At 43.9% G+C, this 14,917-nt stretch overlaps 1 protein-coding gene across 10 annotated transcripts in view; it reads left to right on the top strand.

The window, feature by feature from the left end:
• Positions 1-14,917, top strand: part of GRIA1 (glutamate ionotropic receptor AMPA type subunit 1) — an 843,377-nt gene that overhangs the window by 661,962 nt on the left and 166,498 nt on the right. For 8 of the 10 annotated variants that reach the window (XM_033927803.1, XM_033927802.1, XM_033927808.1 and 5 more), the window contains 2 exons: positions 4,977-5,216; positions 9,047-9,234. In XM_033927803.1, coding sequence (XP_033783694.1) covers positions 4,977-5,216; positions 9,047-9,234 — 428 coding nt within the window. The remainder of the gene's footprint in view (positions 1-4,976; positions 5,217-9,046; positions 9,235-14,917) is intronic. The other 2 variants (XM_033927807.1, XM_033927806.1) reach the window with 1 other exon arrangement.

Raw genomic sequence — 14,917 nt, 5'->3', positions numbered from 1 at the left:
AGGGGTCCTTTTACTAAGGTGTGCTAGCTGTCTTAGTGCACGCTAAACACGTCCATAGACTATAATGGACACGTTAGCGTTTAGCGCTCGCTAAAGCTTAAGTTTGTATACCGCATCATCTCCATAAAGATAGAGCTCGGCACAGTTTACAGGTAATTCAATAATGAGCCTAGGTTCAGCAGCGGGGCAAGGAGGTTGTTCCAAAGCTTTTTCTTTTTCTCTTTTCTCTTTCTTTCTCTCTCTTTTTCTCTTTCTTTCTTTCTCTCTTTTTCTCTTTCTTTTTCTCTTGCTCTTTCTTTCTTTCTCTATTTCTCTTTATTCTTCTCTTTCTCTTTCTTTTTCTCTTTCTTTTTCTGGTTTTCTCTTTCTTTCTTTTTAAACTAAACTAAACCTTAAGTTTGCATACAGCATCATCTCCATAAAGATAGAGCTCGGCACGGTTTACAGGTAATTCAATAAATGAGGGAAAGACATAATAAGAAATTAGAGGTTAAGAAGAGTATAGCTAGCTTTACATTTTAAATAGATAGCTTTATGTTTTGGAGAAAAGCCAGGTTTTAGATGCTTTCGGAATAATTGGAATGAGCCTAGGTTCAGCAGCGGGGCAGGGAGTTTGTTCCAAAGCTTTTTCTTTTTCTCTTTCTTTCTCTTTTTTCTCTTTCTTTCTTTCTCTCTTTTTCTCTTTCTTTCTTTTTCTCTTGCTCTTAATTTCTTTCTTTCTTTCTCTTTATTCTTCTCTTTTTCTCTTTCTCTTTCTTTTTCTGTTTTTCTCGTTCTTTTTTTTTTCTTTTTAAACTAAACTAAACCTTAAGTTTGCATACCGCATCATCTCCATAAAGATAGAGCTCGGCAGGGTTTACAGGTAATTCAATAAATGAGGGAAGGACATAATAAGAAATTAGAGGTTAAGAAGATGCTTTTGGAATAATTGGAATGAGCCTAGGTTCAGCAGCAGGGCAGGGAGGTTATTCCAAATCTCAGTGAATTTGAAGAAAAGGGATTTCCCTAATTTCCCTACATACATGACGCCTTTTAACGAGGGGAAAGATAGTTTGAGTATGTGGGCGGATCTGGTGGTGTCAGGTCTCGAAGAATTCCAGGATAGTGGGATTAGGGGAGGAAGAATGCCATGTAGGATCTTGAATATTAGGGAGGTACATTTAAAGTGAATCCTAGAAATCACCGGAAGCCAGTGAAGTTTTGATAGAAGTGGGGAAACATGGTCAAATTTGCTTTTTGCGAAGATCAACCTATTCCGCAGTGTTCTGATCCGCTGAAGTCTTTGAAGATTTCTATTGGTTAGACTTAGATATATGGAATTACAATACTCCAGTTTGGAAAGAATGATTGATTGTACAAGGACAGCAAAATGTTGTTGGCAGAAGCAGGATCTCACTTTCTTCAACATGTGAAGACAAAAAACATTTACAGTACAAGTATTTTTTTTAATATATACAAGCTTTTTATCCTAATTCGACAAATACTAGGGATTTTTTTAAATCTTTATTTTCAAACTTTGACAGTGCAATACAATTAATTGAACATAAAACACTGCATAAAACGCACTATTAATTATACAAGTAATACATAAAACAATCATTTTCTCACATCCTCCTCCCAATTATTAATACAATAAGACATATTATGTGATTACAATATTATAATTAAGTAATTTTAATCCTCAAAATACATTTCCCTCCCCCCCACCCCATTGGATGTATATAAGGAAATCTAATAAAAGGAGAGATGCATGACCATTATTGCGAAGTAACAAATGTAGTCAATGGGCTCCACACTTTATTAAATGCGTCTTTCTCACTGCTCACCACATATTAGATTCTCCACTTACTCACCATTAAAGGACCCTCAGGGACCCCTGAAGAAACCTTTTGTCAAAGCGCGGACCGTGTTGGATCCTGCGCCCCTAGTGGACTAGGTCCTTTAATGTTTTTATGTGGATTACTTTATTTTTATGTGGATGATTTTAGTGTGCTTTTGGAACTTTGACATCTAATATAATAAAACGCTAACCGTGCATGCGCACTCCATCTGCGTGTTCTGTTTTCCGTGCGCTGTAGGGCACCACAGGTAGGAGTGCGCATGCGTATGAAGCTCTCTCTCTCTCCCTCCCTCCCAAGGCAGATGTTGGCTGCCACCGCTGTACCTTTTAAAACCCTCCACCCCCCCCCCCCAGCTTTGTGGTTAAGGCCTGGCTTTCTTCGGGCAGCAGCAGCGTTTAAAATTTGCTGCTGTTGCCAGCTTCAGGCCTTCCTCTCTGGCGGGTCCTGCCTACTTCATGGTTTCATGAAGACAGGACCCGCCAGAGAGGAAGACCTGAAGCAGGCAACAGCAATTAATTATAAATGCTGCTGCTGCTGCTCGATGAAGTTGGAGGAGGAAAGGGAGCAGAGGGGGAGAGAATGGTAGGGCATGGAGGTAAGGAGGAAGGTATAGGGGGGGAGGAAAATGCTGCACAGGGAAGTGGGGTGGGAGGGAAATGCTGCAGCACAGGGAAATGGAGGGGCAGAAAAAGGAAGGGTGGCGTACTGCTGGGCAGGGGGAGCAGGAAAAAGGGGTTGATGGACAGGGGAAGAGGTGCTGATGGACAGGGGGGGGGGCAGAAAAATGAAGGCAGGCCTACTGCTGGACAGGGAGAGCAGGAAGGAGGTGATGATGGACAGGGGGGAGGTAAAACAAAGGGAGCAGGGCTGCTGCTGGATAAGGTGAGCAGTGATGGGGTGGTGGAGGACACAGGGGAGGTAAAAGGAAGGGAGAATGGACAGGGGGAGCAGGCAAGGGGTGGTAGTGGACAGCCAAGGAAAAAAAAAAAAAAAAAAAGAAAGACAGAAATACAGAAAGCGGAGAGAAAAAAAAAAATAAAGGCAGACACACACACATATATTCTAGCACCCGTTAATGTAACGGGCTATAAGACTAGTTTACAAATAAAGTCCTTTAAAGGAACATTGTCACTCCACAGAGTTTCTTTTGCTTTCCTATAGTTATCCTTACAATCACGTTCTTCCAATACAAGTTTTATCTTAACTTGACACATACTAGGGATCTAATACCAATATACTTCATGTACAGTTTACAGCAGTGGTCTCAAATTTGCGGCCCGGCCAGGTACTATTTTGAGGCCCTCAGTATCATAAAGACTGATTCTTTTTGGAAAACTTGTGCCTTAAGTGTCCGGCGGTCACGTTCCGGAACGTTGCCCGCCTCACAGCTGTAACCTCACGCAAGCGCTTTCCATATGTCTGTACGCGATTAACCTCTCCACTCCACCTCACAATCACGTACAGACCTCAGGAAAGCACTTGCTTGAGGCAGGCAACGTTCCAGAATGTAGGTAACCATTAGAGGCAGTGCAGCTTGTGCGTGTGTCCGGTGCTGGAGGAGGTGAGAGCTGAAGGCGGTTGCGGACATGATCGGCGGACACTTAAGACACCAAGTTTTCCATAAAGAATCATTCTTTATAATACCGAGGGCCTCAAAATAGTTGGTCCAAAATCTTGTCTCTTTTCATTTTCTGCATGTTTGCACTGCTTTCAGCTGTATATAGCTGAAATTATCAGAAGCAGTTAAGGAAAGATTTATAAACTATAGTTTATAAATACTTCCTTAATTGCTTCTGATAATATCAGATAATCCACATTTTGGATTTGTAGATACTTACCTCATGCAAAGTTGTCATTTCTTTAATAAGACATTATTTTTTCTGCGGCCCTCCAAGTACCTATAAATCCAAAATGTGGCCCTGCAAAGGATTTGAGTTTGAAACCACTGATTTACAGGTTAAATTTGCCAAAGTTGCAGTGCAAGATTTTTCAATATGCGTTTTCATCCTAATGTGACACAATACAGAGATCTAAAAGGCGCTGCTAGGCCCGATTTTCCAAAAAACCTAGGTGCCAGTAATGTAGGCCTTTAAAATCCTGGCCTACATTACTGGCACCTATGTTTTTTCTTAGTCGCCGGTAGCCTGTTAACGGCATCTAAGTGTGACAGACAAGTGGCCGGCACCATTTTTCAAGGTGCCGGTCAATTTAGGCATCGTTAATGGAATCCAGGCTTAAGGGTTCACAGGTTAATCAAACACTATATACAATGACTAAAGTTGTGCACACAAATTTGAGCATATTTCCAAATTGCCCATGCAAATTAATTGTGTAACTAGCCAATCAACTTTGATAATTGGCCACTAACAAACAATTATTGGCGCTAAATGACACTAATTAGAATTGATGCGTGCATCTTTCTAAGCATATTCTATAAAGTGGTTCACATAAATTCTAACACACGTATTTCAAAAGAGGGTGTGGCCTTAGGAGGGGCAAGGGCGGGACATGGAGGTTCCTAAAAATTATGCATACTGTTATAGAATATGCTCATCATGAAAGCTTGGAAAAGAGATGGCTGAGGGGAGATACGATTGAAGTCTATAAAATCCTGAGTGGAGTAGAACAGGTACAAGTGGATCGATTTTTCACTCCGTCAAAAATTACAAAGATTAGGGGACACTCGATGAAGTTACAGGGAAATAGTTTTAAAACCAATAGGAGGAAATTTTTTTTTCACTCAGAGAATAGTTAATCTCTGGAACGCGTTGCCAGAGGATGTGGTAAAAGCGGATAGCGTAGCTGGTTTTAAGAAAGGTTTGGGCAAGTTCCTGGAGGAAAAGTCCATTGTCTGTTATTGAGAAAGACATGGGGGAAGCCATTGCTTGCCCTGTATCGGTAGCATGGAATATTGCTACTCCTTGGGTTTTGTCCAGGTGCTAGTGATCTGGATTGGCCACCGTGAGAATGGGCTACTGGGCTTGATGGACGTTTGGTCTGACTCACTAAGGCTGTTCTTATGTTCTTAATAGTCTGGGGATCTGAATGACTTCTGCTGCTTTTAATCTTAACAAAGCCCTCTCATTTTTAGAGGAAAGAGTTGCTACCCTGGACTAATCTTCTTCCTCTCTCTAGTTTGTTCACAGTTCTCCAAGGGTGTCTATGCCATCTTCGGATTTTATGACCGAAAGACTGTCAACATGCTCACATCGTTCTGTGGTGCACTTCATGTCTGCTTCATCACCCCCAGCTTCCCTGTAGATTCTTCCAATCAATTTGTCCTTCAGCTGCGTCCTGAGCTACAGGATGCTCTTATCAGCGTCATCGAGCATTACAAATGGAAGAAGTTTGTGTACATTTACGATGCTGACCGAGGTAAGCTGCTACAAAACTTGGGTACATTATTTCATAAATGTTTTTTAGTGTATTTTTTAAGTGCGATTGTTATCTAAAGGAGATCCTAGATTGACTATTTTGCTGTCATAGTCTGTACACAAAAAAGTAGTAGGGTATTGCTCACTCTGTCTTGCTGATTTTTCTCATCTTTGCTCAAGAAAGGGCCAATTAGGAAGCTCAGATAAATGCACATGAAATCCTTGACTACTGTCCTAAGACTGTCAGGTAAGGTGCCAATAAAATGTTTAGTATGATGTCTGTTTTGAGATGTGGATTCCTACTCTATTTTGCAAGAGACTTCAAGGAATTTTGGTGGCTTCACTAAATTGAATTCTAACTTGGAGTCCGAAGATGATTATTTAATTAGACGAATCATAACAATCCAACTTCTTTGACTCTTATCCTCTAACAACATTGCCTAAGCAGAGGGTGTGAAAACTGTGACTATTCTTATATAAGAACATAAGAATTGCCACTGCTGGGTCAGACCCGTGGTCCATCGTGCCCAGCAGTCCACTCCCGTGAAGGCCCTCTGGTCAAAGACCAGTGCCCTAACTGAGTCTAGCCTTACCTGCGTACGTTCTGGTTCAGCAGGAACATGTCTAACTTTGTCTTGAATCCCTGGGCAAGTCACTTAATCCTCCATAGCCCCAGGTACGTTAGATAGATTGTGAGCCCACCGGGACAGAGAGGGAAAATGCTTGAGTACCTGATTGTAAAAACCGCTTAGATAACCTTGATAGGCGGTATATAAAATCCTAATAAACTTGAAACTTGAAACTTCCCCTATAACAGCCTCCGGAAGAGCGTTCCAGTTTTCTACCACTCTCTGGGTGAAGAAGAACTTCCTTTGTATGGAGTCTATCCCCTTTCAACTTTAGAGAGTGGCCTCTCGTTCTCTCTACCTTGGAGAGGGTGAACAACCTGTCTTTATCTACTAAGTCTATTCCCTTCATTATCTTGAATGTTTCGATCATGTCCCCTCTCAGTCTCCTCTTTTCAAGGGAGAAGAGGCCCAGTTTCTCTAAACTCTCACTGTACGGCAACTCTTCCAGCCCCTTAACCATTTTAGTTGCTCTTCCCTGGACCCTTTCGAGTAGTACCGTGTCCTTCTTCATGTACAGTGACCAGTGCTGGATGCAGTATTCCAGGTATTCTCAAGTAGTGTGAAGACCAAATTGTCCAGAAACCCAATGCAGTTCTTCTTAGCATTCTTTGACAAAATAGCATGCTCATGGATGTTCAGTCAAAATTTGGCTCTACTCAAGCCATTAATACATGTGGTAATTGACTATCCCTGAGCATCTGGACAGAGGTGTAGCAAGGGAGGTTGGTGCCCAGAGCAGTGGTGCCCAGCATTGCTGCACTGTGCTCTCTTCACTCTTCCCCACCACATGGGCACCCGCCCCTCCCCCTCCATGTACTTCTTCAAATGTTCGCTGGTGTGAGCAGCATCTTCCACTTGTTGCATGCACTGGCATTGGCTTCCTTCTGACATCACATCCTGGTCCCATGACCAGGAAGTGATGTCAGAAAGGAGCCAAAGCCAGTGCAAGCAGTGGGTGGAAGGTGCTGCTTGTGCCAGTGAACAGAATTTTAGAGAATGACATGGTGGCAGAATTTGTCACTGTCCTCCGTCCCCATGGATAATCATGAGAAAACATCCCCATGTCATTCTTTAAGAAGAGAAGGAAGTATCAGAATATGAATGGGCACAACCACTGACCCTCAAGCCTTGCATTGATGAATGCTGGTGTAGAAGGACTGAGGTTGAGATAGGCACTAAAGAATGACATTGTGATGTCATAATGCCTCATTCCACCAATGCCTAAAAGCCAATCACATCAGCGATGTCACAATGGCTTCATTAGCCTATACTTGGCTCAAATAAGAATCAGAGTATGAATGGGCTCAGCCTTGCATTGAAGAATGCTGGTGTAGAAGGACTGAGGCAGAGATAGACACTAAAGAATGACACGGGATGATTTTCCGTGGTTATCCACGGGGACAGGGACAAATTTCTGTCACCATGTCATTACTCTATGCTGAGTCCATCTATCACAGCCCTTCCCTTGTTTAAAAGTAGGCTGGAAAACCAACCTTTTTGAGTACAACCCTTCAACTGAAAACCCTACTCCCCTCTGCTCACCACCCTAGTCTGCAGTTTAACCATCCTGTCTAACTGTAACCCCCGACCTTGGCATCCTGTTTATGTCTTTACAATCTCCTTTGTGACTCTGTACAGAGCTGCATACGTCTGTAGCACTCTAGAATAAAAATACAGTTCTGAGGAATGACTAAGATGACTATTAGCTTGAAGCAAACCTCTCACCCTCTGGCTATAAGCATAGTAATAGAAAAAAAAAAAGTTGCACCCACCCTGAACTTCTCCAAGATAGGGTGGAATATACATTCAAGGCTTATACTGAAGAAGCCCGCAATAAGTCAAATAAATAAATAAAAAGTTCTTTTTCCCCTGGTTTCTATACATGGCACCCAAAACTGGATGCCAATATTTAGAACCTGATTCAAGAAGTGCGCCCAATTGAATTGGTTACCAATCAATTAGTGCCAAGAAGCAGGTGCTAATTTGATGTAATTGTTACAACCGTATATACTCGAATATAAGCCAGGATTTTTGTGCCAAAAAATTGGCCCCAAAATGGGGGTCCTGGTTTATATTCGGGCCAGTGCCCAGCGCCCACCCAATCCACTCCCAGACTTATTGCAGGCCTCAGCTGGACTGCCAGGCTCTGCACCCTGTCCCCACCTCCCTGCCTTGCCCATCGTACCTTCTCTGCCGATGGAATCCCTGGTGGTCCAGAGGTGTAGCTGGCAGGAGGGAGCTTTCCACACTCCAGCCCTGCTGCTAACACAATTGGTCGCTGCCACAAGTTCCGGCTTCAGCCACTGAGTGGTACCGAACAGGAATGCACTTTGGCGCTGCTCGGTGCTAAGCGACTTCCTGAATGAGAATCCACGGGAGCAATTCAGAAAGCCATTCAACGCCGAGCAGCAGCGCTCAAATATGCTCCTATTCAGTACCGCTCAGCTCAGCGGCTGAAGCTGGAAATCGTGGAAGTGAGTGACCAACCGGATTAGCAGCGAGGCAGGAACATGGAAAGCTCGCTCCTGCCCACTACACCTCTGGACCACCAAGGATTCCAGCGGCATAGGAGGTAATATGGACAGGGCAGAGAGGAGAGACAGGGTGGAGAGCTTGGGTGGGAGGCAAGGAAGGGGGCTGTGTGCAGTGCTTGGCAGGGAGGGAGTGCTGGTTGCAGAGTCTGACAGGGGAGGGAGGGAGTGCTGGTTGCAGATTCTGACAGGGGAGGGAGGGAGTGCTGGTTGCAGAGTCTGACAGGGGAGGGAGGGAGTGCTGGTTGCAGATTCTGGCAGAACAGGGCACTTGAATATTAAGCTGCCCGACTTACATTCGAGTCAACCATTTTTCCTCCTTATGGGGGGAAATATTGGGGTCTCGACTTATATGCAGATCAACTTATATTCGAGTATATACGGTACATTAAATTTGCATGCACATCTTGTTACACACTTTCTTCTAAATCAAAGTGACCCAGATTCTATAAAAGACGCTTAAAAGTCTCCAAGATCGGCATGCCTAGCCGATCTAAGCGCCTAACTTAAGCATTCAAGGCGATTCCAAAATATGTATTGGTTACAGATTAATTTCACAAGTATTCACTAACCAGACTCTCTTTTTTTGACTTTCAAAGCCTGGACGTTGGCACCCATAATACCCAGAAACCCTATACTTGATTTTTTTTTATCTTCTCCCTTCCCAAAAGGCTTGTCAGTTCTGCAGAAGGTGCTGGACACTGCTGCCGAGAAGAACTGGCAGGTCACAGCAGTGAACATCATGACCACCACTGAAGAGGGCTATCGACTGCTCTTCCAGGACTTAGACAAGAGCAAAGATCGCCAGGTGGTCATCGACTGTGAGTCCGAAAGACTGAATGCCATCCTCAACCAGGTAGTAGTAAAAGACTACGTCTCGTTTATTTAACACATATTGTATCTGGTACTTCAGAAATTAATTGGGCTTTGGAAGGGTCTTTTTTTAATTATTATTAAAGTGCATTCGATTTTGCAATTGCAGTGGCTTCACACAGAAAATGAAAGTTGTGATAGCTACAAGTCGAATGTGGCGATTACTGGGGCGTGCCCAGGATTTTCCATTGCTCTCGTTTGAGATGAGAATTTTAAGATTTTTTTTTTGTATACTCAAGGATTGTGTACATTAATTGTGAGCTGCTGTGGTTAAAAGCGAAATACAAATGGTTTTTTTTTTGGGGGGGAGGGGGTTAAATTGATTTTTAACTTTAATGTACAAAAATACCATTACACAAATAAACAACAGTATAACAATACATCATAATAAGCTGCATATTTCCCCATACAATAATACATTGAAGTCATGAGTTATTAGTATTCACTTCCTTACAAAACTCATCTAAAGGAGCCCAAGGCTTATTAAAGCTAGCTATATTATTATGCTTGAATGCTATTATTTTTTTCATACTATCTTAATACACAAAGATGATTCCACCATTCATGAAAGTTGAGCTTAGAATTATCCTACCAGTTACATACTATATGGTGAATAGCTAGTGTAATCATGAAATCAAAAAAATTTTTTGACTGATGTTGACAATGAGACATCTGGATTTGAGGAGCGCAGTACAATAGACTTAAAAGTCGGAGGTATTTTATTAGTCATATGGGTTATAGAAAGAATTCTGGGCCAAATGTTTGACCAATATATTTGCAGGTTAGGACATGTTATAAGAACATAAGAAGTTGCCTCCGCTGGGTCAGACCAGAGGTCCATTGCACCAAGCAGTCCGCACCCACGGCGGTCCATCAGGTCCATGACCTGTCAGGTTTTCTTGATTTAGCCCTAAAGCCCCTTATTTTTCTATCTATACTCTGATCCCTTGCCATCAGCTGATCGCAGCAAAGGAATCTTCCTGCCATGATCAGCTGAGTGACTGCGGCGGGGAACCCCTGAGCCCCCATGAAAACTCGGCCAGCAGGAGGAATGCTTATTCTCTCCCGCTGGAACCCTCAAACTCCCCCCTCCTGAAGTAAGCTGGGCAGGAGGGGATGCCCATTCCCTCCTAATCCAGACCCCCACCCCCCAAAGCAAGCACAACTTTAAGTGCCTTAAATAGAATTTGGCAATAAAAGATTCTGTAACCGGCGCTTATGTCGGTGGCCACCTAAAAATTAGCCGCCTATCACGTGTCAATCACACAACAGTACTAGTTACAGAATTGCGCCTAAATTCAGCCAAGATAGGTAGCAGAAATGTAGGCCCGGAAACCCTGGCCTACATTTCAGCCACCTATCTATGCCGCTGCCGTGGGATCCTAAAATCAGGCCACAGCAGTCATAAATGGATTGCAGCAGGGGAAATTATCCCCGATCAGCTGAGCCAGCAGTGCTCCCCAAATCATGGCTTCAGGGAGTCCTGCAAGCTCAGCTGATGAGGGGGGGGGGGGGGAGAAATGCACCTGCTGCAATCATCTCAGCGGCTGTAGTAGGGGACCCCCCCGACATCAGCAGAAGGGATGCCCACTCCCTCCTGTCTGAACCCATGAATCCCCCTTCGAAGTCCCAAGGCAGGATGGATGCCCACTCCCTACTGCCGGAACTCCCGAGCCCCCCTTTGAAGTCCTGCAGCAGGAGGAATGCTCACTCCCTCCTGCCAGAATCCCCAAAGCACCCTCCCCAACCACGATAGGCAGGAGGGATACCCATTCCCTCCTGCCTGCAGGCCCCCTGTACCCATGACCCACCCCAACCCATGATCTTCTCCAAACATCAATAATCCTGACACCCCCCTAAGCCCCAACTCCCCTGCCCCCCCCCCCCCCAGTACCTTTGGCTGTAAGGCCGACCAGAGAGATACCGACACCTGGGATACACCAGGGGCCTGAGACCCTAAGGCCCCTTCCATTAGGGATATTCTGAAAACCCAACTGGCTGGGGGGCCTCCAGGACAGGTTTGAGAACTACTGATCTAATATTGTATCATTTAAGAAGGATGATGCATTCACAATTAATCTTTTTAAAAGACAGTTCTTTACTAAATTCATCCTAAGGCAACCTTTCCTGATAGCATGCTGACTTATAGTAAATACATTTTTGGTCCAAGGAAAATGGGGCAGGATGCAAGCTAGAACTGGTATGGCTGATTTTTTTTTAAATTAGATTCCTTTGATTATCAATATAGTGTGGATACCTGTTGTTGTGATTTTTTTTCTTTTTAAGAAAATTAAGGAGCTCCTTTTAGAAGCATCTTCAGATAATCTCTTTAAAATACTCCCCAGTGTTTAGATAAGGTCTTCTAAGGTTATTATTGTGTTAATTCATTTCCTCACATTTGGATACTTCTGTGTTTGATATTTTGGATTTTTTTTTTTTTTTGCTTATTTGGTTATAAACCACTTTGATGAAGTTTTCAAAGGGTGATAAAGGTTGTGATACGCCACAAGTTTGTAATTGTCCCACAGTAAGCCATTAAAGCTGTGGTAAGTGTGCTCTAGTGCTTACTTCACTTAGTAAAAAGGACCCCCAAGTCTGGAGTAGAGAGTTGCGCGGGGACAGAAATCCCGCCCATCCCCACCAGGATCCTCTCCGTCCCCACCCGTCCCCGCCAGGATCCTCTCTGTCCCCACCCATCCCCGCCAGGATCCTCTCTGTCCCCACCCGTCCCCGTCAGGATCCTCTCCGTCCCCACCCATCCCCGCAAGGAATTACCTCCATCCCCGCCCATCCCCATAAAAAGCAGCAATTACTTCTGACAGGATCATCAATTCCACAGTTTCTTTTGTGTTTGTGCTGCTGTTTTCCTTATGGAATCTCTTTGGTGGAACCATTTTTTTGTTTTCTGTTCAGGTAATTCACTTATAAACCCCCTCTTTTACTAAGGCTGACGTGTCCATTATATTATATGGACGAACCCTGCTTCCAAAGCCTTCCATCCCCGTGGGAGTCCTGTGGGCCAGAGGGAGGTCCCCGTGGGAGTCCCGTGATCCCCGTTCCCGTGCAGACCTCTAGTCTGAAGTGCAATTATTTTTGTAGAAACACACTGGAACTACACCATTACCATATCAATTCAGACAGGCTTCCCTCTCCCTGTTCTTAGAAATAGCGACTCAAACTGAGCAGCTAGGATTCTCTTTATTAGTTTCACATCCACAGGTTGGAGAAGTGCTTTCTAAAGATTCTGTGAGAAGTCATTAAAAAGTACATGAAAATGGAAATGTGTTTAAAAAACACATCTCATGGAAGCTTGAGAAGTGTAGCATGAACATTTTGACAACTGTGGCCAAAATGATGCTTCTGACAAATGAAGACAATGTTTTGGCACAAAGAAGGAAGCCCGAGTCTCTGCTGGCTAATCATCACACTCTGAACGCCTCACAAAACACACACCGCTCAAAGAATTCTCAATTTTCTCTGCCCCTTTGTCAGAATAGACTGCCCTGTAGCATGTAGCCTACTTGTCACAGCGGTGGGTTAAGTACCAGGGGACTCAAATGAAACCCCATGCAGATCCTTGGAAAGGTCACTTAGGGGGCAGTTGTATAAAGCGTTGCCTAGAGGTACGTGCCACTTAGGGGTATCAAAGGTGCCATTAATTGACCCTTCTCTCTCTCAACTCTCCCTCCTCGATATGGAAGCTTTCATTTCTCTAAAATCTCTCTCACCCCCATTTATGATTAACCATGTCTTTCTCCTCAGTAGAGGTGGCCAGCAGCATTAGCGATTCTATAAGGCAAGGGTTCTCAAGCCAGTCCTTGGCACATGCCTAGCCTGTCAGACTTTCAGAATAGCAAACACAAGTCGTGAGGGAGAGATGCCACCAGATCAAGCGTGGGTCAAACAGAAGAAACTTTATTGATAGTTGCAATAGTTGACTCGACACTGACAGTGTTTTGGCAGAAATTGCCTTTATCAAGAGTCAAATGTCAATGGTCTAGTGACTGTGGCATACACTAGTGACCACCAAGTCACTAGCAGCTTTCTGCCAATCAGATCGATTGGGCTCTATTACTTCTTCATATTGGTTAATTTTCATTATATCAATCATTGACCTTTGACTCTTGATAAAGGCAGTTCCTGCCGAAACACTGTCAGTGTCGAGTCAACTATTTCAACTGTCAATAAAGTTTCTCCTGTTTGACCCACGCTTGAGCTGGAGGCATCTCTCCCTCGTGACTCTTGTATCTGCTTTCGTCATAGAAGTTTCTCAGGCTTTTCTCTAGATTTTCTGAATACCCACAAATGAATAGGCATGAGACAAATTTGCACATAACGGAGGGAGTATTTTCAAATTTGTCTCATGCCTTTTCATTATGGCTATCCTAAAAACCTGTGTGTGTCTTGAGTAGGTTGAGAGCCACTGCTATAAGATGGCACCTAACTGCAAAGGAGGTTGGGCATAGGTGTTTTCTCCTGAATTTCTCAGCAAGGAAAAAGAATCCTTGATGAGAAATTCAGGCAATAATGTTTCTAGGCATTTAAACTAGTGGGGTTGGCATAAGCACGCAGGTCGCTTCTAGTGGCCACCCCCAGCAAAAGACAAGACGTCACAGTAGTAAAGATAGCAGAGTAAACAAAAATCTTAGCAATTCATTTCTTAGCAATGCAGTAGGAAGTGAGACTGAACAAAAAACTATGCAAAAAAACGAGAGTGTTACTGAAAGGTAGCTGGAAGCACAGGTAGACACAAATGCTCGCAACCTAAGCAACAAAGTTCATGATCTGAAGAGTTAGATATTGTTGCTACCAAGGAGATATGGATCAGTTATTCCCATGAATGAGATGCTTTTTAGGAAGGACAGGGATATTCGAAAAGGTGAAAGAGTAGCTCTCTATGTGAAGAACAATATCCGAGCAACTCTAATGCAAGGAGCCTGTGGAAAGCAGGAGTAATCATCAGTGCAGACATGAAAACTGCCAATCAAGTGGAGAAGGCTTCATCTAAGGCAAGGCAGATATTGGGTTGTATCAATAGAAGTTTCGTCAGCCGAAAGCCTGAAGTCATAATGCCGTTGTACAGGGCCATGGTGAGATCTCATCTGGAATACTGTGTGCAATTCTGGAGGCCACATTACAGTAAAGATGTGCGCAGAATTGAATCGGTTCAGCGGACGGCCACCAGGATGATCTCGGGGCTCTCTCGTACGAAGAGAGACTGAACAAATTGCAGCTCTACACTCTCGAGGAACGTAGGGAGAGGGGAGACATGATCGAAACATTTAAGTACCTCACGGGACGTGTCAAAGTGGAAGATGATATTTTCTTTCTCAAGGGACCCTCGGCCACAAGAGGGCACCCGCTCAAACTCAGGGGCGGAAAATCTCATGGCGACACCAGAAAGTATTTCTTCACAGAGAGAGTGGTTGATCATTGGAACAAGCTTCCAGTGCAGGTGATCGAGGCAGACAGCGTGCCAGACTTTAAGAATAAATGGGATACCCACGAGGGTCAAGATAAGGAAATTGGGTCATTAGGGCATAGACAGGGGGTGGGTAAGCAGAGTGGGCAGACTTGATGGGCTATAGCCCTTTTCTGCCGTCATCTTCTATGTTTCTATGTAACCCTCTCTCTGATACTTCCCACCTATGCAGGAAGTTAAGTCAGAG

The sequence above is a fragment of the Geotrypetes seraphini genome, chromosome 18 (assembly GCF_902459505.1).
Source record: "Geotrypetes seraphini chromosome 18, aGeoSer1.1, whole genome shotgun sequence".
In the NCBI taxonomy this organism is placed as follows: domain Eukaryota; kingdom Metazoa; phylum Chordata; class Amphibia; order Gymnophiona; family Dermophiidae; genus Geotrypetes; species Geotrypetes seraphini.
The sequence above is the reverse complement of the archived record's forward strand: the minus strand, read 5'-3'. Positions and strand labels throughout refer to the sequence as shown.